Source organism: Chroicocephalus ridibundus, chromosome 3 (genome assembly GCF_963924245.1).
Source record: "Chroicocephalus ridibundus chromosome 3, bChrRid1.1, whole genome shotgun sequence".
Classification (NCBI taxonomy): Eukaryota; Metazoa; Chordata; class Aves; order Charadriiformes; family Laridae; genus Chroicocephalus; species Chroicocephalus ridibundus.
In genome coordinates, this window is record NC_086286.1 from 19,835,971 (window position 1) to 19,855,540 (window position 19,570).

The window sequence follows — 19,570 nt, forward strand, 5'->3', positions numbered from 1 at the left end:
GAGCCGCCGCCCGCTTGCTCCCGCCTCCCCGTCACCGTGGCAACCGGCGCCCCACCGCCCGCCCTGCCTCTCCCGCCGCGCATGCGCGCCGCTGAGGGGAAGGCAGGGGGCAGGCGCGGGCGGCGGCGCCTGCGCGCGGCGAGGCGGTTGGCGGAGCCGTTGGGATGTCGCGTTACGGCCGCTATGGAGGCGGTGAGCTGCCGGGGGCCTCGCCGGCGGGCGGGCGGGCGGCTGCGCGGCGGGGAGGGCGGTTGGCGGAAGCGGGGGGGATCGCGGCGGGGAGCGGAGCGGGCGGGGAGAGGGCAGGGAAGGAAGGGAGGCGAGGCGGCCGTGGCTGCCGTTGTCGCCGCCGCCGCCATTTTGCGTCAGGGGCCGTGGGGGAGGGGGCGCGGCCGCGGCCGCAGCTGCTGCTCGTGGTGAAGGCGGGAGCGGGCCGCGCGAACAAGATGGCGGCGCCAGCGGCGGGGCGGGGCGGGGGCGGCGCCTCCGCGCTCGGCGCTGACACCGGCTTCGCTCCCGGCAGAGACCAAGGTGTACGTGGGGAACCTGGGCACGGGCGCGGGCAAGGGCGAGCTGGAGAGAGCCTTCAGCTACTACGGGCCCCTGAGAACCGTGTGGATCGCGAGGAACCCGCCGGGGTTCGCCTTCGTGGAGTTTGAAGACCCGAGGGATGCTGAGGATGCTGTCCGCGGACTGGATGGGAAGTACGTGTGCGCTTCAGGTGTTCGCGGGAGCCGCAGCCGGTTTTAAGAACAGAGAGAGAATGGGGGTTTTCTCTCAGGTTCTTCTTGTCTTTGTAGCTCTGCCATATACCGTAACAATTAACTTAGAGCCATCATGGACTTGTTGCAGGGTGATATGTGGCTCGAGGGTGAGAGTGGAAGTGTCAACGGGGATGCCTCGTCGCTCCCGTTACGACAGGCCTCCCGCACGGCGCCCCTTTGACCCTAATGACAGATGCTATGAGTGTGGTGAGAAAGGCCACTATGCTTATGATTGTCACCGCTATAGTCGCCGAAGGAGGAGCAGGTACGTGTGGGGCCAGAGCGGCTGGGTTGCTTCACCGGTGCACTTTTGTGTAGCTCTTGTTAGCAAAGAACAGAATGTTACGCCAGTTTTCTTTAAACTTTAACGCTAGAATAAATGTATAGGTGTATATTAAAATTTGTTGCTATTTCTATCAAATGTTAATATCTTAATAATCAACCTGGTCAAAACCTTTCAGGTTTCTTCGTTTGAGTCAGTCGCCTTGATTCAGAATGTCACGAGCCTTAAGATTTCATGCTGAGGCGCCTTGCAAATCCGACACTTAAGATCCTCCTAGACCTTGAGGTGATCAGCATAAGAGGCCAGATCCCCTCGAGCCATCTACACGTAGCTTCACCTTATTCTTTAAGGGCAGAAAATTTGAGACGGTGATCGCCGTAACAGTAAATTTGGCTTTCAATTGGGGCCCCCCTCCGGTTTAGAAAGAGGAACACCAGATTGACCACATTCCCACCTAGAAAAATCTTCTTGCGTCAATCAAGCCTCACCCTGGCTCATTGGGCTGTCAGTTTGATCGTCGTTAGATTGAAGAGAACACCTAGATGCAGCGATCGGCTATAGATACTTCTAGACCGTCTAGATCTGCTAGACCTTGGGCCAAAGAGGGTCGACCTGCAAACTTGCAAGGTTTATTTTAAATACGCATTACAGTGTTTTCTATTCTAATGTAATTCTGCAATGTAATTCAGCTTTTAACATTTTTCTAGGTAGTAAATGCTCAAGACAAGTAGGCCCAGACATTTTTCCAACTGACAGATGCTAGTTCTTTAGTTGTCTGAAATCAGTTTTGACTTCAGCAGGGCCTCACGTGCACCGATTGCTGCAGCTGTTTCCTGATACCTGTTTTCTCTAACCTAAAACCAGGTCCCGGTCTAGATCCCGTTCAAGGTCCCGTGGAAGAAGGTATTCTCGGTCACGCAGTCGGAGTCGTGGTAGGAGGTGTGCTTAAGTTTTGTCTTTTATTCCTATTTGCTTCTTTTGCTTAGAAAAAGCTACACTTGTACAACTCTTTAATTGACTTCTTTGCAGGTCCAGGTCAGCTTCCTATCGTAGGTCCCGGTCGGTTTCGCCTCGTAGGTCTAGGTCTGTGTCTCCCCGCCGGTCCCGATCGGGTTCCTTGAAGAGATCAAGGTAATTAGTAGTAATTTTTATTACGTTGTGTGCTTTGTTTTTGTTGTTTGTTTGTTTTTAATTAAGCCATTCACAAAGGTATTGGATAGCAGGTTACAAAAGGTGTTGACCTTTACATTAAAAGTTCTGATAATCTTAGTTGAAGTTACAGGCATGGTAATACAATTAGTTTTGAGACCTTACACAGCTGCATATCCCATGATGAATTTTGATGTCTAAGATGTCTAGTTATCATGTATGTTTTAAGTTCAACGCATAGACGTTAATCTAAGTAATGCTGTCATTGTCATAATTTCTGGTTGAGTTGACTTCTTTGATTTTGTTTTAATATGTCTTAATTTTTTATTTCAGGTCTAGGTCAAGGTCCAGATCTAGATCCAGATCTGTTACGTGGCCCCGAAGCAGGTAAGATCTCTTCTGTGACTCTGGATACTTAGTAAAAATTGCTTAAAAAGTCTGCTTACGCTTTGTAACAGCTGTTAACATTTTCAGAAAAAGTTTGTTTTTCTCTCCACAAACGTAGGGGTCTGTAGTTTTAAAAAGCAGTGCAGAAGATTATTCTTTCTCTTTTTATTATTTTCCATATCACTGATACCCAGGTCCCAGTGGTCATCAGAAGTAGTGTTTTGATCAGGTTGCATTAACAGCTAACATAACAAACAAACTTAGAATTAATCTGAAAAGCTTTTTACTTTGAATAGCACACATGAGATTGTGGATTCTTCCTATTATTTATCAGAGAAATCAGGATGCCCTTTACGGTAGTGTGTTAAAGCATTAATGCATATAGCCAGGAAAGTCATGAAGGGCTTGCTAGTGCCATGAGTGTTACAGCTTTTTCCAGTTCTGTTGAATAACAAGGTGTCAGTCTGCAGGAGCTGAATTAAATTTGAGATAAACAGCTGTCAGAATTATTTTGTACCAAGAAATGTGCTATCAGAGCAATGATCAAATTTTAAAGGAACACAGACTGTCATTCGTTCTCTTAAGTTGAAGTTTAATCCTTCCATAGTAAGTGAATGCAGCTTGTGCTTTGTGCAGCCTTGTCCAGGCAGTGTGGCTGACATAGGTTGATCGGATGTCCTCGGCAAGCTGTCGTAGGAGAACAAGAGTAAACTGAAGTTCTGCTCTGAAGGAGATGGTACTGCTCTTGCTCCAGCCCATGCCCAGGCCTACCGTTCTGGTTTGATAGCTGCTCTTTGAAATAAATAACATAGTAGTCAACCATGAAGAAACACAAAAAAATAAAGGGAAACTTTAGCTGAAGAGAGTAAATGGAAAAGCCTGCAGCTGAAGGTGGGAGATTCAGTGCTGAAAGGTGGTGGTGGCATTTTCTGAGAGTGGAACAGTAAGCAGTGACAGGAGTTTTTAGGGAATGGAGAGCTGAGGACCAGAAGATGGCTTATGTAAGAGCAGAAGCTCACACAAACAGTCTGTAAGCTAGTAAAAAGAGAAAGGAAATGGCCTGAGGCAGTAGAGCAATGCTTTTTCCCTGATCAGGTACACTTTCCCTACCTGTTACTAAAATATGTTGAATCTTAATACCAGTTGTTCCAACGTGACTCAATCACAGCTCATCACGGTTCACTATCAGTGATGAGTAGAAAACAGCTACAGTCAACAGACTCTCAAAGATAAAAGCGTCTTGATTTTACCGCCATTGTTTTCTTTTTTTAGTACCAGGATGGTTTTCTCCAGTGTAAAGGATACTATTAGTGACATTTCTAGACTCTATTGTGTGACACCTGTCATTGTAAGTAGAGATTAAGTGACTGAGGCAGAGGAAATTACAGACGTACAAGTACAGACAAGTGCAAAATACTGGTGTTTTAACTCCAATGAAGTCACCGTTAAACTTCCACATGAGGCAATTGAAAGATGGTTTCTTTACAGAAGAATCAAAGGAATGCCTAGCGCCCAGAGACAGGCTCTTCATTCGTAAGGAAGACAGACTGCATAAGTATTACATGATGTTTGGCGTCACATCATACATCTGCAAGTTGTTGTGGAAAGCCTTGGATGTGGAAAGTAGAACACTTCCTTTGGGAACCTAAAAATTTCAGTTATTCTTTTAGGCAGTATTAGTGTTTATACGGTGCAGCAGTCTTATCTCATAGACTGACACTTTCACAAGGGTTAAGTTCAGACAGATTTAAAAAAATACTTTAAGCAAGTGCATGTGTAAGTTGAATTCCACTGAGCAGAAGATATTTGTAGGAGCATGCTGCTTGCAGCCAGTTTCAACTGTAGGGGTAGATGTCACTCAAGCCTAATGAAACGTGCAAGTTTAGAGCATAGCTTTTTATTAGCTCTGGGAAAATACTGTTCATGATTTGGGTTGTTCATGTATTCCTGCCATCTGCATCAGCAAACACCAGTCATCAGCCAGAGACCAAAGTACAGAGGAACATATGCAGAATCCATTTAAAAAGCTCTCTTCTGAAACTTTGCGGGAAAAGCCCTGGAAAGTTGCAGGAGTGTGTTCAACGTGCCAGTTCTTAAACTTCCAGTGTGAATCTTGCTGTCTCAAATGTGGGAGCATGCACGCTACCAGCTTCCCTGCTGAGCTGTTTTTTCTTCTTGTAGGTCTAGGTCTCATGGCAGATCAAAATCTGGCTCGCCGGCTAAGAGGTAAGCATACAGAGATAAAGCCTGCGCTATTGCGTAGAATTCAGTATTGCGTTTGCATGAGTAACAGAGCCTGGTCCTTTAGAAAAAAATTTCCCAAACGTGGGTGCCCAGCTAATCTGTTTGCGATATGACTGAGATTATAAAATTTCCCCTGCAGTTATTTGGAATATGTCTCTCATCCATATCTTTGTTTTCATTAACTCTTTCTAGTTTCCAAAATAATACTGATTTTTTCACATCTTTATGCTCAGTTCTGTTAAATTTGTCTATCCTTCAGATAAATGGCTTCAGCTTTGCTAGTGCTGTTGATAAAACAGCAAGAATCTGTGATGTTTCTTTTCTCCCTGCCTCAGCTCAGTACTACCCCTTGTTTTCCTGTTTTCTCTACTGAAGACAGTTGCTTAAAATTAATTTCCACGCTAAATGAATTGAGAATCCCTGTCAGAGTAGAAGTTGATTTGAAAACTTTGCTGTTTTAAAGAGCTTCTGGCTAGATTCCTATAATAATTCCATTGCTGTCTAAGATGCTTATTTTTTTTGTAATATAAAAGTTCCATTTGACCTTTAAGCTGCATTGATGATATTCTGTTTTGACAGTCGGTCAAAGTCCCGATCACCATCTCCAAAGAGAAGGTATGTTGATCTCCCTACTAATAACGTAGACTCCGTAGAGCTGGCATTTTAGTATCTGCAGTGATCTCTGCTGAGGAGTTTGACTGCTGCTTGTAGGAAAATACTGGAAAGGTATTTTGCCAAGATCTTTTTGACAGAAATAATGTTGTGATTGTGGTTTTATATATGGTAATATATATACATGGTGATAATATCTTGGGATACTGATTATGTAGCAGTGTTACATCTTGCCTTTGTCTGCTCCTGTGTTCATTTCAGTTCACTAACAGTTTTCTTGCACGGAGACTTTCTGCTGGTGAGCTTAAGCACAGAATAAATGTGGGAATCAGCTTTGGGTCTCATTGAGAGCTACAGTGAGATTGGGGAAGGTAGAGGGGAGTATCCTGGCATAGCAGTCAGGAATGGAAGACCAAGCCTGTTATTTTTACTGCTGTTACTCAGATTTTTATTTTTTTCCCCAATAAGTTGGTAAATAATTATATCTCTGTGTGTATGCATATATGCGTACTGACAGAATCAGCAGCACTTTTTCCTTAGTTTGAATTCTTTAATAGTTCATTTTTACAACTTTGGTGTTCGGGATTTGCGGGGAGGGGATATATCCTAGTAAGAAGAGCTGCAGACCTGCCAGGATGTGTCCCTTGCCTTGCTGATCCTTCTGCCCTGCAAGTTGGTTCTTTTTTTTTCATGTGTATAGAACGTCTACACTTAGGTTTGCTTCATTTAAAAACTTCTCTGTATGTAGTCTCTAACCTCACAAACAATCACAAGGGACTTGAATAAATGCTCATAAATATTTTGACAAGCTGCTGTACAAGAACAGGGAAGAAGTATCCTGCCTCCATGAAGGTCACCATTTGTAGCACCCTTTAGATGACTTTACAATGATCACATTTAAATTGTATTATAAAAATAACAGTAGAGAAATGCAAAAATGTGAAAGTAAGAGAAATAAAATAAATGTATTTTCTCTAGTGTTGAATCATCAACCCATTAACTTTGTCAATAGCGATTGGTTATTTTATTAAAATAACAGTGCTTAAAGGGTGCCAGAGTAGTGTAGGTATCCTCCTGTTGCTTTTTCCTGTATTTGTGAATCCCAAATGACTACTGAACCGTTAACTCCGATTTCTCTTCCTTTCAGTCGTTCACCATCAGGAAGCCCTCAAAGAAGTGCAAGTCCTGAAAGAATGGATTAAAGTTATGAAGTTAATCTTTTAGGAAGAAAGTTATTTTGCTTACATTATTATAAGGGATTTTGTGGTGTCTTTGTAAATGTAAGAATGTAGATAGAAGAGTAATCAACTAAAATTTGGCATGATCTGGGTCTTCTGAGTTAGTCACACCAATAGACTAGCACAGGTCTCTTTTTATTGTATGAATTAACTTCCTGTGATATGAAAATGTGGGACTTTTTTATTGGCACATTGAAATAAAATGTGTATTTTTAACTAAAACCTCTTTGTAGTAACCCTGCGGCTTCTGTTAACATTTGGGTAATTTTAGCTGTGTGCCATGTAATGTGGATGAAAAAATGTCTAAAATGGGAATGACTAATGTCGGTGTCTTCTCAAACTAGTCACTTCTCACATTTATTGTTGAATGGCCTTTGGTGAAAGGATCAGTTTCTGCGTTCTTTGAAATGGAATTCAAAATCCGTCCCTGTTTGCAGATGGCTAAAAATTTGCATATGGCCTTTTTATTCCTTTTTGATATTTAGCGGGCATTCATTTTTCTCCCTGATCCAATTATTCTGCAAAGCTTGCTCTGTGGTGCTTCACTAGTTGTGATACCAGATGCCCAGAAATTTAAGGGATGAGCTTTTATTCAAAATGCCAACAACTTTTAAATGAATCTGCAGAGACCTCTGAACGTAATAGAAGTCATTAATAACTTGACGATTGCTACTTTGGCTTGTTGAGGTTTTTTTAGTTCTTTAGGCTATTAATATAAAAAGTCTCACGGCATGTTTTCCCTTTTTGAGGGAAGACATAAGGTCTTCTGACCTACTTTCTGAAGGACCTTCGGAAAATGTGTTTGAGAGGCAAAAGAAAGCTGTTATTAGTCTTTCTGCAGCTCGCTCAAACTTTCCTCCTTAAAGTGCAGGATTCTCACAGCTGACCTCAGGAATTCTAACCCACTTCACAGAAATCGCTATCGTTTTAAAGCAGCCCGGATGCTGGAGGTGATTTTTTTTTTTAATTAAGCTAATTTCATACAGCAAATACGCACCTGCAGGATTAATTATTTGTGTATAGGTATGTCAGACTCGGTGTTTGTCCTTATTCTGTAGTCAAGAATTGCATGATAAGGCACTTTGTTGACACAGACCACAGCAAAAGACTGGAAACAGTGTTAGACTGTGAACAAACAAACCAGTAGGCAGAGGGGGGGAAAAAAGCAAACTTTTTTTTTTTTTTACTGCAATAGGATATCTAGCAGAAATAAAGGCCAGTTTTGGCAGTAAACAAGCACTGAAATGGAAAGTGAGGCCTGCATGGGCTTCTCACAAAATCTGTCGTGGCGGTTTGCTTCCAATGTGTAAACCACAGCACAGCATCTTAAATGGAAAAAAAAATCACAAGGCTAACTTTGGTCATACCTTGGGTAACCCACGGTTTGCAAAAAATCAGGTTTCCCGTTAACAGCGACTTCATGGAGCTTTTTCAGTGTACGAGTGAAAAGTGTCCATGTTCCACACGTGCTGTCATGCTGCCCCTTCCTGACTGCCGGGGTGCTCCACGTCTGCCTGGACGCTCCCGTGGGGCTCGGCCATGGGGAACGGTGTTTCATCTGCCAGCTGTGATGGTCAGTACTCTGGCAATATCCATTAAATTCCACTGTTGCCACAATGGGAGAGCAGGGGCGATGCAGATGTTGCCCTGCAGTGGTTTTGGCAGGAACACCCGAAGCCCGTGACTTGTGTTTGGAATATTTATTGGTTGTGCGTTGCCTGCCCGGTTCATAGCGTACCTGGCGAGAGAGGCATGTGGGTGCTGCTGCTCCGGAATTTGGTCCTCTTCTGTACTCTTTTAAGGCAAACCTACTCCACAATAAACCTGCAGACTGACACGACAGCTGTACTGGTACCTGTTCTTCAGTACCCGGAGATGCTGGAAGACGGAGGAGAGGAGCCTGGGTCGCTGTAGGGGCCGGGGTTCCTCTAAGCCCAGCAAGGAGACAGGGCTGTGCGGCTGTGGCCGCGGTGGGACAGCCAGCGCTGCCGAGGTGCAGCGAAGGAGCAGGGGCAAGTCGTGTCTGTGCTTCTGTGGTGACCAAAATTGAGGGTGACTGTGCTGCCTCCCCTCGGCTCCAGTCGCCAGCCTCGGAGCAGGCCGCGCAGCTCTGGCTCTCACCTGCCTTTGGTAGGATTTCACCAAAAATTCCATGCAGCGTCTGGGAGCTCTCGGAAAACGCACCCGGCTTGAGGGGACGGTGTGTGACCGCTGCCGCCTGTGACCCTGCAGCTCCGGACAGGGTGTGTGCACCCTGCGCAGCCCAGCCGGGGGTCAGGGCAAGGGGACGTGTACCCCAGGTCTCTGGTGGGGTGGGCAGACCCCGCTCTCGGGGGTGGTGGTGCTTCCGCTTCTGGGTTGCAACTGAGCATTTCCCAAGCTCAGATCCGCTGGGCTTTATTCTCCAAAGGATACCAGCCCTTACACAGTGTGACCTGCAGCCACGCAACGCCTCACCAGTCGGGGTGTTGCGGGAGAGCAGCGGGGTGCTTCTTTTGGGGGTCAGGGTGGCAGAACTGACTGTGACGGCTCTGCCATGTTTGCAAGCCCATGGCCAGGCACTTCCACTGGTGGCAGGGTCACTCCCGCAGCCCCGCAGCAGGGGAAGCGTACTGGAGCCCTGCGGGCCCCAGCTGCAATCTGCCAGTGGGAGCCTGGACTTGTGCGGCCCCTTCGGCAGCAGGATGGCAGAAGGTGGGAGTCGGGCTGCGGTGCCTCGCACGGGGTGCCTGGCCCAGGGGCCGGCTCCTCCTCTGTCCCTGGGGAGAGGGGCGCCGGCTCCCTCAATGGATGTCACTGCCATCCCCCTGGCTTGTGCCAATTTTTTATGAAACCTCAGAAACCTGGAGGTTTTCATCAGCCAGGTCCTGGTTACAGGGTTTTGGGGGTGATACACATTTCACGTGGAAACTCATTAAGATGACAATTTTCCTCCTGTGGTCGTATATTCAGGAGTAGGGATGGATGCACCCGCTTCACTTCAGCAGCCGAGGTGTGGCATGGAAGATGCTCTCGCGCAACTATCGCAGCCGGCTGCGAAACAGGAGCTAAACCCCAGGAGCCGGGGCAGCCAGCTGGGATAATCCCAGCACACCCTCCTCCCCAAAGCTATCCTGCGTGACTGCTGCGTGCCCGGGCCATCGCAATGCTGCGGCCGCGCGTCGCCCTGGGCAGGGCACCCTTTGATGAGCTGCCACCGAGCTGCTGGGCAGGTCAGCGGCGGTGGGGGGAGCAGCAGCCAGCACAGCTCGGAGCGCTTTGCTGGGAATAGCCGACGTCGTAACGAACAACTGCAACTTCATCCGCCTTCCCACACGCTCCACGTGAATATTACCCAGGTATTCCCCCGCCGTAGTGTGAGCTGTGATGTGCCGTGTCCTTAAACAAGGTGTTTTCAGTGCATTTTTACTGCCAAACAAAACCTAATGCCCAGGGTGAGGCTGGACAGAGGGTGAGAGCTTTGCACAGACCAGACAGCGGCATTAAAGCCGCGTTAAAGCCAGCAGAAACCACAGGCGAAAACCACAGAGGGGGAAAAAAGTTTCCCAGGTGGGATGCATCACCCAGGGTAGTTTGAAAGTGCTGTCGGGCACCTGGGGGGAATCTCTGGCTAACCTGCTAGAGGCGCTTACCGCTCTTGGTGGTAGGAGTCGGCATCCCCGTTCTTCAAGCGGCGTTGAACAGGAGCCACGTGGTGTGGTTGTATTCCTCACCCGGCCGGAGCAGGGCGCTGGGGAAGTGGGGCTGGGGAGAGGCGGCAGCAGCACGTCAGTGACGGTGAGCACACACCGCGGGACCAGGGCGGCTCACGAGGGCATGGCCACATCCCCTCAGCTCGTCCCACGGCTCCCGCCGGCATTTCCAGCAGCAGCGTTTAAGTGCCTGGCTGTGTAGGCGAGTCCTCCCCCTGGTTGAATTCAGGGCCCCTGGGGAGGATGTGGCACGGCCCTGGTGGGGTCTTCTGCTCTACACCCCATGCCTTTGGGAAGTTGGGCTGCACGGGGCCGGTCCCTGCAGCGCTGGACAACCCCGGCCTAACGCCGCAGGATGCTGCGATCTGTGCCCGCCTCAGTTCTGGTGTCTACAATGCGTCCCCTCACCAAACAGACTCTGTTCATACTGGAAGAGGGGAGATTTAGATTAGATATTAGGAAGAAATTTTTCACTATAAGGGTGGTGAGACGCTGGCCCAGGTCCCCCAGAGAAGCTGTGGATGCCCCATCCCTGGAGGTGTTCAAGGCCAGGCTGGATGGGGATTTGAGCAACCTGGTCTGGTGGGAGGTGTCCCTATGGAACGAGATGGTCTTCCAACCCGAACCATTCTATGATTCTATATATCTAACGCCCCAGAGACATGGGTGGTGGTATGGTCCCCTGCCACAGGACCCGAGCAGCTCCTGGAGGGGGGACAGTTCACCTTGTTGACAGCGTCGGGCCAGTTCTGGGTTTCCAGGCAGAAAGCTGAGTGCTTGGGGTACACGACGGCACCTTTGCCCTTCAGGGAGCCATCCAGGTTGTTCCCGGTGTAAAACTGGATGCCAGGCTGGGTGGTGTAAACCTCCATGGCCCTGCCGGTGGGTGGGTGGCGAGCCCTGGGGAGATGCCAGTGGAGCATACCAAGGGGCTGGCCAAACAGGCACTCCATGGCTCCAGGGGTGGGGGAACCCTGCCCGGATCCCAGCCTACCTGGCCGCGAGATGTCGAGCCTGCGCCTGCTGCAGGCAGAAGTTGTGGTCGAAGCCGTCCAAGTGAAACTTCTGCAAGTGCTTCCCCAGCTCCACGGGCTGCCGGAGATCAAAGCCGGTGCCCTGCACAGCGGCCACCTCCCCTGGGCGAGGAGAACAGCAGTGTCAGCCACGCACCCACACGCCAGCTGGGCTGAGATCCCTCACTTTGGGGAGCTGAGGGTTTTAAGCCGTTTGTGATCCTTGTCTTGTCATGGTGCTCTGCTTCGAGCAAGCTTGCCTTGTGACTTGGGCTGGGACATCGCCACCTTGTCCCCCACTAGAGCTGGCAGCCCCCGGGGATAACTGCTGTGCTTAGCTGGGACAAAGCAAAGCCAAGGAGCCAGAAAACAGGAGGGGAGGCACTTGTATCTGTAACTATATAAGCTAATTCAGTGGTGCCCAGGGACAGGACAAGAGGTAATGGGCACAAATTTGAGCATAGAAAGTTCCATCTCAACATGAGGAGGAACTTCTTTACTTTGAGGGTGGCAGAGCACTGGCACAGGCTGCCCAGGGAGGTGGTGGAGTCTCCAACTCTGGAGACATTCAAAACCTGCCTGGACACATTCCTGTGCCACCTGCTCTGGGTGACCCTGCTCTGGCAGGGGTTGGACTAGATGATCTCCAGAGGTCCCTTCCAACCCCTGCCATTCTGTGATCAGTATAAACCCCAAACTTATTAGCTATTAATATTTATATATGCGTAAGATTTATATACATATACTATCTCTAAATAAACAAACAAATAAATAAATGAACAGATCCTCCCCGATCTCTGAACAAACATCCATGAGATGGCCACGAAGGTGGCTCAGCTGCCGGGATGGTGAATGCAAGCTGTCTACCGGGACCAGTGGCACCCTGCCTCAGGGCACTGTTTCAGGAGAAGAAGGTTTAAGAACCTAAAACCAGCATTCTCTCTCAAGTCTCTCTTTGAGGCCTGATGCGGGGATGCAGCCCCCTGCGCTAAAGCTCTTGCAGCGAGAACAACCCCGAGACGTACTAAACACACTGCTAAACGCAGCCATGCCAACCCCAAGGCGAGGGCGTTTGCACGGGGGGAGGTGAGAGAGGAAGGGCAGGGGAGGGGATTTTTTTTCCCCTAAAGGCCCGTTTTTCTGCCCTTCTCTAAAGGGCGAGGTTTCCAGGGGTCAGCGGGCCGCTGCCAGCGCCGGGGATGGGGCAGCCCCATGGGCCGTGCTCTGCTCGCTGCCGCCCTGCGCCCCGTCTGCTCTGCCAGCCTTGAGAAACGTCGGTCTCCACCCGACAAACAGAACATTTCTGTGGCTTCTGATCCTATCAGAAAGGAGCGCCTGGACTGAATTCAGCTACAGGGAGGAAAAACAACTTGAAAAAACAAACACACAAGTAAACAAACAAACAGTGATTTAGGCACTTAAATAAAATACAGCCGCCATTGCACGCAATGGCTTTCTCTGTAATAGTTGCACAAATCTTGTCTTCACCCCAGGGCTGAGACCGTACACAGCCTTATCAGCTTCAAAGGTTACATTTACCCACAACACCAAGAGGGAACTGCAAAAAGCAGCAGCAGCGGCGGCGGCGGCAAGCTGGCCGCAATTAAGATGTGAAACAGCTCCATGGCGAAAGCAGCGGGGAGAAGCAGGGCAGTGGGTTCACTACGGCCTTAAGCTCTTCCCCAGCTCGAGCCCTGGCACAACACACCAAGCTGAGCAAAAGCCGCCTGCTCTGGGAGACCCGCTCCTCCCGGTGCGAGCCGATGCGCGCACGCACAGCGGTTTTTGGTTCACGAACACGGACGTAGCCCTGGTTTTAGCAGACATCTGAGCTAAAAAGCTTTTTTTCTTTTGAGCCTCTCTTCCTCTCCCTCCTGCAGTCAGAAGGTGCGTTCAGCAAAAGCAGCCCTGCCAGGGCGTCAGGGAAACGAGCCCTGACATTTCCAGCAGAGCCCACGCTTTACCAGAAACCACCCCGGAGGCTCATGCCACCCTCAGGCACACCTCCCACCCACAGCCAGTGTCTCTCCTTGATGCCAGCGGCGCTCCGGAGCACAGCCTTCGCGGGAGAACAATGGACTGGCCTGCAGGGAAATGCCGGCCAAACAGGTCTGGAGGGACATGCTTTGGTCCCGTGCCATAGGTAGCTTGTCTCCTGGATGGGCACCTTGGATCCACGTCGCGGCATCCCCCTTGGACCCACATTGCAGCCTTGCAGCCCCCTTGTCTCTGGCCCCATTTCCTGCTGCTCCTGCCTCCACCCCCTGGATGGACCCTGGCCCACCCCCTCTCCAGGCCTGGGGCTGGTGGTGGACCCTGTTACCCTCACCCTGCTCTGCCCGCTCTGCTCAGGTGCCATGGGACTGTGCCCGTGGGTGAGGGTCCCACTGTGCCTGGCATCCCCTGGACCCTGGTGTGTGTCCCCCCTTGCTGGGCAGTGCTGTTCCCCGACATCCACAGACACCCATCTGTAAAGCCATCTCCACCATGTGCCGCAGGATTCACCCACCAGTAGGGATCTTGGTGTCGTCCACAGGCAGGTAGGCATCAGCTTCAATAGAAATCTCGTGGTCGTAGACATCCTGTGAGCCCTGCGGGAGGATGGGAAATACTGTGATTCCCGCTGCCGCTCTTCTGCCGTTTGAGCAGCCCTCAGCACACCTGGGAAGTGGCCACCCATCATGGTGCTACAGCCCATCTGGTAGTGCCTGGGGGACCTCCTGGCCATCATCCCGCCCTGATCCTGGACGGGGGACAAAGGTAGCAGTGCAGGCAAAAAGCTGCATGGGACCTCGGGGCTATAAATCCTGCAGGGCTGAGACCGTCAGTCTGAACTTGTGCCCCACCAAGCACCACCACCCTGCACACCGACCAGGCAAAACACGCTGGTGGCTGAGCACACAGCGGTGGGCAGAAGGGGAAGGAAGCAGGGCGGGAGGCTGCGCTCCTCTTCCTCCCCTGCAGTCTCAGGGATGCTGGCAGGGAACCTGCTAGGCTGGAAGGGGAGCAGGATCAAAGCTGAGCCTGCACGTCACTGTCTAATCTGAGCAGCAATTTCATGCCCAAAGGTCTCCTGTTCCTCTGGAAACACACCTGAGTTGCGTGCCTTGGGTGTTAATATTGCTGTACCGCTGGGAAGACAAACAGAGGGCAAACTAACAACTGCACAGCCATTATTAATTACGGCAGTAGCCTGAGCAGGTCTCCTGCATGGAGGGGCTGGGATGTCTCTCACTAACCCTTTATAAGGGTCTTCGTCTCACATCCAAGTGCGACCGCACCATCCCATCCTACTGCTCTGCCTAGCAACATTTTATTTCCCAGATCCTCTTCCTCCAAGCCCAGTTATAAACAGGGTGGCAGGACTCTGGACTGGTGCGTGGGAGCCCTCTGCGCCCTGCTACTGCCCCACTCCGCAACCTTGGCTGCCTCACACCCCTTTTCCATGATGTTTCTCCTCCCCATTTTGACGTGGGTATCTCGGTGCTGCACTGATAACTCTGGCTGGCACCTCAGGCCCTGATCTCAGCTGCACCATCCACGCCAGGGTTCAGTACATTGTCTCAGAAGCACCAAGAGAAGACAGCTAAGACATGCCAGTCCATCACTAGGGCATGCCAGTTCTGCACCTCCTCTGTGATCTTCCTGAGGGACCAGGAGAGACTCAAACTCCTCAGTTACTCACAAAAGGAGAGTTAATATTCATGATGGGATGTCTCTGTTCACGATGCACTGGGGTAACACCTCCTTAGTTGAGGTCTATGTGATTCAGTCCTGTCCCGGCCTACGATGCATAGACAACTCCCATCGCTGTGTCCCCAGAAGCATGCTGTGCCCTCAGATCAGCCTGTTGGTCCCAACAATCCCGTGGGAAGCCCACAGATCATCCCACGGATCCCCAGGCTTTCTTCCCCTGCACAGTGGCCCTCCACAGGGTTCATCTCTCCATGCTTACCTGCCCTGCGAGGTTGAAGTACGCATGGTTGGTCAAGTTGATGGGTGTCGTCTTGCTGGTCTGGGCTCGATAGTTGATGGCCAGCTCCCCACCGCTGAGCGTGTAGGTCACCCAGACTTTCAGGTCACCAGGGTAGCTTTCCTCACCATCAGGGCTGAGCCGGAAGAAGCAGACGCCGTTTGGGAGGACCTGGGGGCTCCAGAGAACCTGCAAGGAGCTTGCTGTTGGTGGGACAGTCATGGGAAACCCTTCTATCCTGCCTCAAGCTGAGCTAAACCCAAGGGCAAAGGGTACTCAAGGAGTGATGCACTGAAAAAAAGGTTTTTTCAATCATCTTTCCTGCTCTTACTTCTAGATGGGGACTAAAAACCAATATCCACTTGTTGAAAAAGAAAAAGGGAAGTGGGAGAAAAAACAAGCACCAGCCTGCTCTTGGCCAGCCAGGGCCAGCAACAGGGAATGAGTTTTTCAATGAGCAGCCAAACAAACGAGGCAGTTTGCTCTGATGGGGGTCTGTCTGTGTTACTCCATGCCTAAGAGGGTCCGCATGTTTGACTTTTGCCCTGAAGCTGGACTTATTCCCCTTGCCGTGGATCTCCTGGTGTGCAATGTCGCTTCAACAAGCTGCCGCCCTTCCCTCAGCTAACTCCAGGCTGGCTTCTAGGGCAATGTGAATACACACTGGGAGCTCCTGCTTGTGGGATGAGGTTTAGTTAAATAGTACCAGATACATCCACACGTCAGAGAACTGGGACCTCTCCGTTTCTTGCCCCTGGCAGAGACCAGGGCTCTGCTTGGAGCTGAACCTGGTGTTGAGAGAAGTAAGACAGCACACGGTAAATTTAGCTGCCCAGACAGCCTGTTTTGACCTTGGTCATGGACCTGATGCTAAGCAGGTGTCTCAGCCCCTTGCAGGACGGATGTGCGACAAGAGGTGAGGTGCCCAGCCTCTGGAGCTTTGCACCTACCTAAGGAATGGTTAGAGGACAGATCTAGGGGCAGGGGCCGGATAATGCCTTTGAGATCACGGAATCACGGAATTTCAGAGTTGGAAGGGACCTCTAGAGATCATCTAGTCCAACTCCCCTGCTAAAGCAGGATTGCCCAGAGCACATTACTCAGGACTGCATCCAGGCGGGTCTTGAAAGTCTGCAGAGAAGGGGACTCCACAACCTCCCTGGGCAGCCTGTTCCAGTGCTCTGTCACCCTTACCACAAAGATGACTCCTTTCATCTCCTGTGCAGGGATCACAAACTTGGGGCACCTGTCAAAAGCCAACATTTTCACCAAACATGGGAACTGAGGGTGCCAAATGTGGTAACCAGACTGCAGCTCCCGCAGCTGTGGGATGCTGTGGTTTTGTGTATGAGTTTCTATTTAAGTTCTTCAAAGAAAAAGCTATTAAAGGCCAGCAAGCATACTGGTATCACTATTTTTTAAAGTTAAGTGGGTTATTTTCTGAAGTCCCCCCAGTCTCCCAGCAGTGTGGTCAGGTATTGCTGCTACTTAAGCGTGGCTGCAAGCTTCCTTTTCATCAGACCACGGGCTGATTGCAGCACCGAGGTCTGCAAGATCAGGGAAATCCAACAAGATGGCCAAGATAGTCACAGCTGACAGCCAGTCTTGTTTTCGTTAGGGCTGACCACAGGTCCCTGCGCAGTGGCAGGGGACAGGTCCCCTGGCTGGAGGGGGACTTGAGCAGGTGCCCCATGGGCCGGAGGACACAAAGCCCGGGCTGGGAGGTGTCACTGCCTTGTACCCACCGAGATGGCATGCCTTCAGCAAGCAAGGGGAAGAGGCAGGAGAACAGGCCACGTCCACTGTTTGCAGAAGACAGCCTGGAAGCTCCGGGGGCAAAGGAGTGCATGTTTTCAGCTCTGGCTCACAGCAGGTCAGGGCATATAAAGAACTTTTAAGCCAAATAGTCCTCTTTGGGTCTACAACAGCCAAGTCACCCCAATACTCCCTTTTTTCCCTAAGGCTGCTTGAGGAGCATTTGATCCCAGTCTGATGCCAGTTCACACTGCGCTGCCCAGAAGCGAGCTTTTCTCCAGGCACTCTGACTTTTGTCCCATCAGCCTGGATGTCCCTTCAGGAAACAAAACATTAACCCAGGAAAGCAGCCGCGCCAGCACATTCACATGAGTTCCTCTGGGAAAAAGGTGGATCAGCTACTTGCTGGTTACAAATGCATTTGATCCGACAAAGCCCAAGGCTTCGGGAAAGCAGAGGCTTCTGAGCCTGCTCTGCAATCAGGAGAGTTATCAGCAAAGCCGTTTCAAGAGAAGGATGCTCCACTGCTCTTACCACTTGTAGCACATGGAGGGTATCTGGACTTCAGTAGCAGCTCTCGGGAGAAGATAGGAAGGGCTGAGTGTCCTGGGACCAGGGAAAGGTTATTTTATCTCGGGAGGTCACAGGGAAGGGCTGGGGGGGACACAGTGATGCTGGGCCATTTGTGCAGGCCTGATCTAGCCACCGGCTGCTGTGAGCCGGAGCGAGAGTCCGGGGTACCGGGGTATGCTGTCACTGGGATGACAGCGGTACCGAAGGGGGTAATGCGATAACCGCACTGAACCCGCAGCACCACCCTGCTCTCCCTGTGCTTGGGAGTGCTGCCAAACGCTAACAGCAAGGACGCTCACCATCTGTAAACGCAGGACCTTCTGACCCTGTGAGGAGCTACGGGGAGGAAACGGCCTCAAAACGGTGGGTGCGAGTGAGCCTGCGTGGATCACTGCTCCCCAGTAAACTTTCTTTGGGCACGGGGACAACTACAGCACCCGCTGGGGGGTGGTGCGGCTGGTGCCTCGGGAGCCTCCATCGTGCATGAGGCTGGGTCCTCACTGCCATGTCCCAACCCAGGCTCTGCAGGAGCAGCTCCTCGCCCCAGGGTAACCCCATCAGAACTGGGCTCACGAGGCCTCAGGGCTGCAGTAACACAGAAGCAGCACAGCAACCCTCTGCAGGGCATCCAAGGATGACGTAAGTGAGCCCTGCTAAGCCACTCAGGCAAAGACAACCCAACCCAGCGGCTCACAGGGTCTCGCTTCACCCTGTTCCTGCACCCACAGCACTTTCTGGGGCCTGATTCAACTCCATAACCCCCAGAAAACCCTACAGGGTCAGGAATGAAGACGTCATATCCTCTTGCCACAACCCCCCAGGCTGTGTGCTAGAGGACACCGGGACCCGCCAGCCTGATGTTCACCTTGTCAAATCCCCTGGCTCCTCCGTGCAGGCTGTTGGGCCCGTTGTTGAGGAACAGCTGATACTCCTTCCCCTCCACGGTGAACCTCCCCTTCGCAATCCTGTTGGCAACACGACCCACGACGGCACCGAAGAAGGGGTGCTTCCTCGTGTAACCTGGCCGGAAAAGCAGCAGGTGGTTAAACCGAAGGATTGGGACAGGATGGGGTGGTCTCCAGGTGCGCTTATGGATTCAGAGGTGTCTCTCTCTGCATCCCACCAGTACTAAATAGGTGACTGCTGTCCTGCTGTTTCACGGGACACGCAGCTCGCTAGCCATGTGTATCTTTGATTAAAACAGCCTGATGGGATCTTGTATTCTTTGCGGATTTGCAGAAAAGGCGTCTGTCACTGCTGGTCAAAGCGTGACACAGAGGGGGACACTGCACCCTGGAGCCACCAGTGCTCCTGCTCCCTGCCCACCACTGAGCCCAGGACAGGCAGCAGGAGTTGTATTTATTCAGCACACGATTTGGAGGGGACTGTTAGAAGCAGATCATGCAGTGTAGCAATCAAACCAGAGAACATTGGTTAAATTGCTTGATTATTTTTATTATTTTTTTTTTAACTTTGATTTTTAAAGAAACAGATTTAGACCCACCTTCCAAAGTGTCAAAGCCTAGAACAACATCTGAAAACTTCCCATCCCTGTCTTTTGTCTCCAGAGCGGCGATTATGCACCCTAAGGACAGGATCTCCACTTTCACGGTGTCCGACTTTAAGACGAACTTTTCCACCACTCCTCCTCCTTCCTCCTGCGGCATCTGCCCGAACACCTCCCTCCTCACTTCTGTCATTGCTCCCCGAAACCTGGGCCCCGGCACCGCCGGCAGGAGCTGTGGCCCTGGCAGGGAAGGAATCTCAGGAGGAAGCAATGGTGGCCGGGAGCAGAGCAAACACAGGTCTGGAGAGCAATCATAAAAATCACATGATTGCCTTCCAGCACTGGGAGGAGTTACGCCATGCATCTCCCCGCCACGGACG

General features: G+C 50.9%; 3 protein-coding genes across 4 annotated transcripts; 1 reads left to right on the forward strand and 2 right to left on the reverse strand.

Moving 5' to 3' along the window:
• The first annotated feature begins 39 nt into the window (after window positions 1-39).
• SRSF7 (serine and arginine rich splicing factor 7) lies at window positions 40-6,849 on the forward strand. 2 transcript variants are annotated; one of them, XR_010070201.1, is made up of 9 exons: window positions 40-192; window positions 524-704; window positions 853-1,029; window positions 1,912-1,986; window positions 2,077-2,178; window positions 2,530-2,583; window positions 4,765-4,809; window positions 5,407-5,553; window positions 6,587-6,849. XR_010070201.1 is itself a non-coding variant. In XM_063328290.1 (9 exons), the coding sequence occupies exons 1-9, from the start codon at window positions 165-167 to the stop codon at window positions 6,639-6,641; spliced, it is 753 nt and encodes a 250-aa protein (XP_063184360.1). In that variant the 5' UTR covers window positions 41-164; the 3' UTR covers window positions 6,642-6,849. The 2 variants fall into 2 exon arrangements, 1 of the variants encoding a protein (XP_063184360.1); XM_063328290.1 differs by having other exon boundaries at window positions 41-192; window positions 5,407-5,442.
• GALM (galactose mutarotase) lies at window positions 6,438-19,526 on the reverse strand. The gene is made up of 8 exons (XM_063328289.1): window positions 19,188-19,526; window positions 18,549-18,703; window positions 15,338-15,544; window positions 13,892-13,973; window positions 11,364-11,505; window positions 11,095-11,269; window positions 10,310-10,421; window positions 6,438-6,624 (listed from the first exon to the last, which is right to left on the reverse strand). Exons 1-7 carry the CDS (start codon window positions 19,381-19,383, stop codon window positions 10,344-10,346), a joined length of 1,035 nt encoding a protein of 344 aa, XP_063184359.1. The 5' UTR covers window positions 19,384-19,526; the 3' UTR covers window positions 6,438-6,624; window positions 10,310-10,343.
• Window positions 7,050-10,300, reverse strand: LOC134512684 (uncharacterized). The gene is made up of 2 exons (XM_063328288.1): window positions 8,045-10,300; window positions 7,050-7,802 (listed from the first exon to the last, which is right to left on the reverse strand). Exons 1-2 carry the CDS (start codon window positions 9,532-9,534, stop codon window positions 7,736-7,738), a joined length of 1,557 nt encoding a protein of 518 aa, XP_063184358.1. The 5' UTR covers window positions 9,535-10,300; the 3' UTR covers window positions 7,050-7,735.
• Window positions 19,527-19,570: the final 44 nt, after the last annotated feature.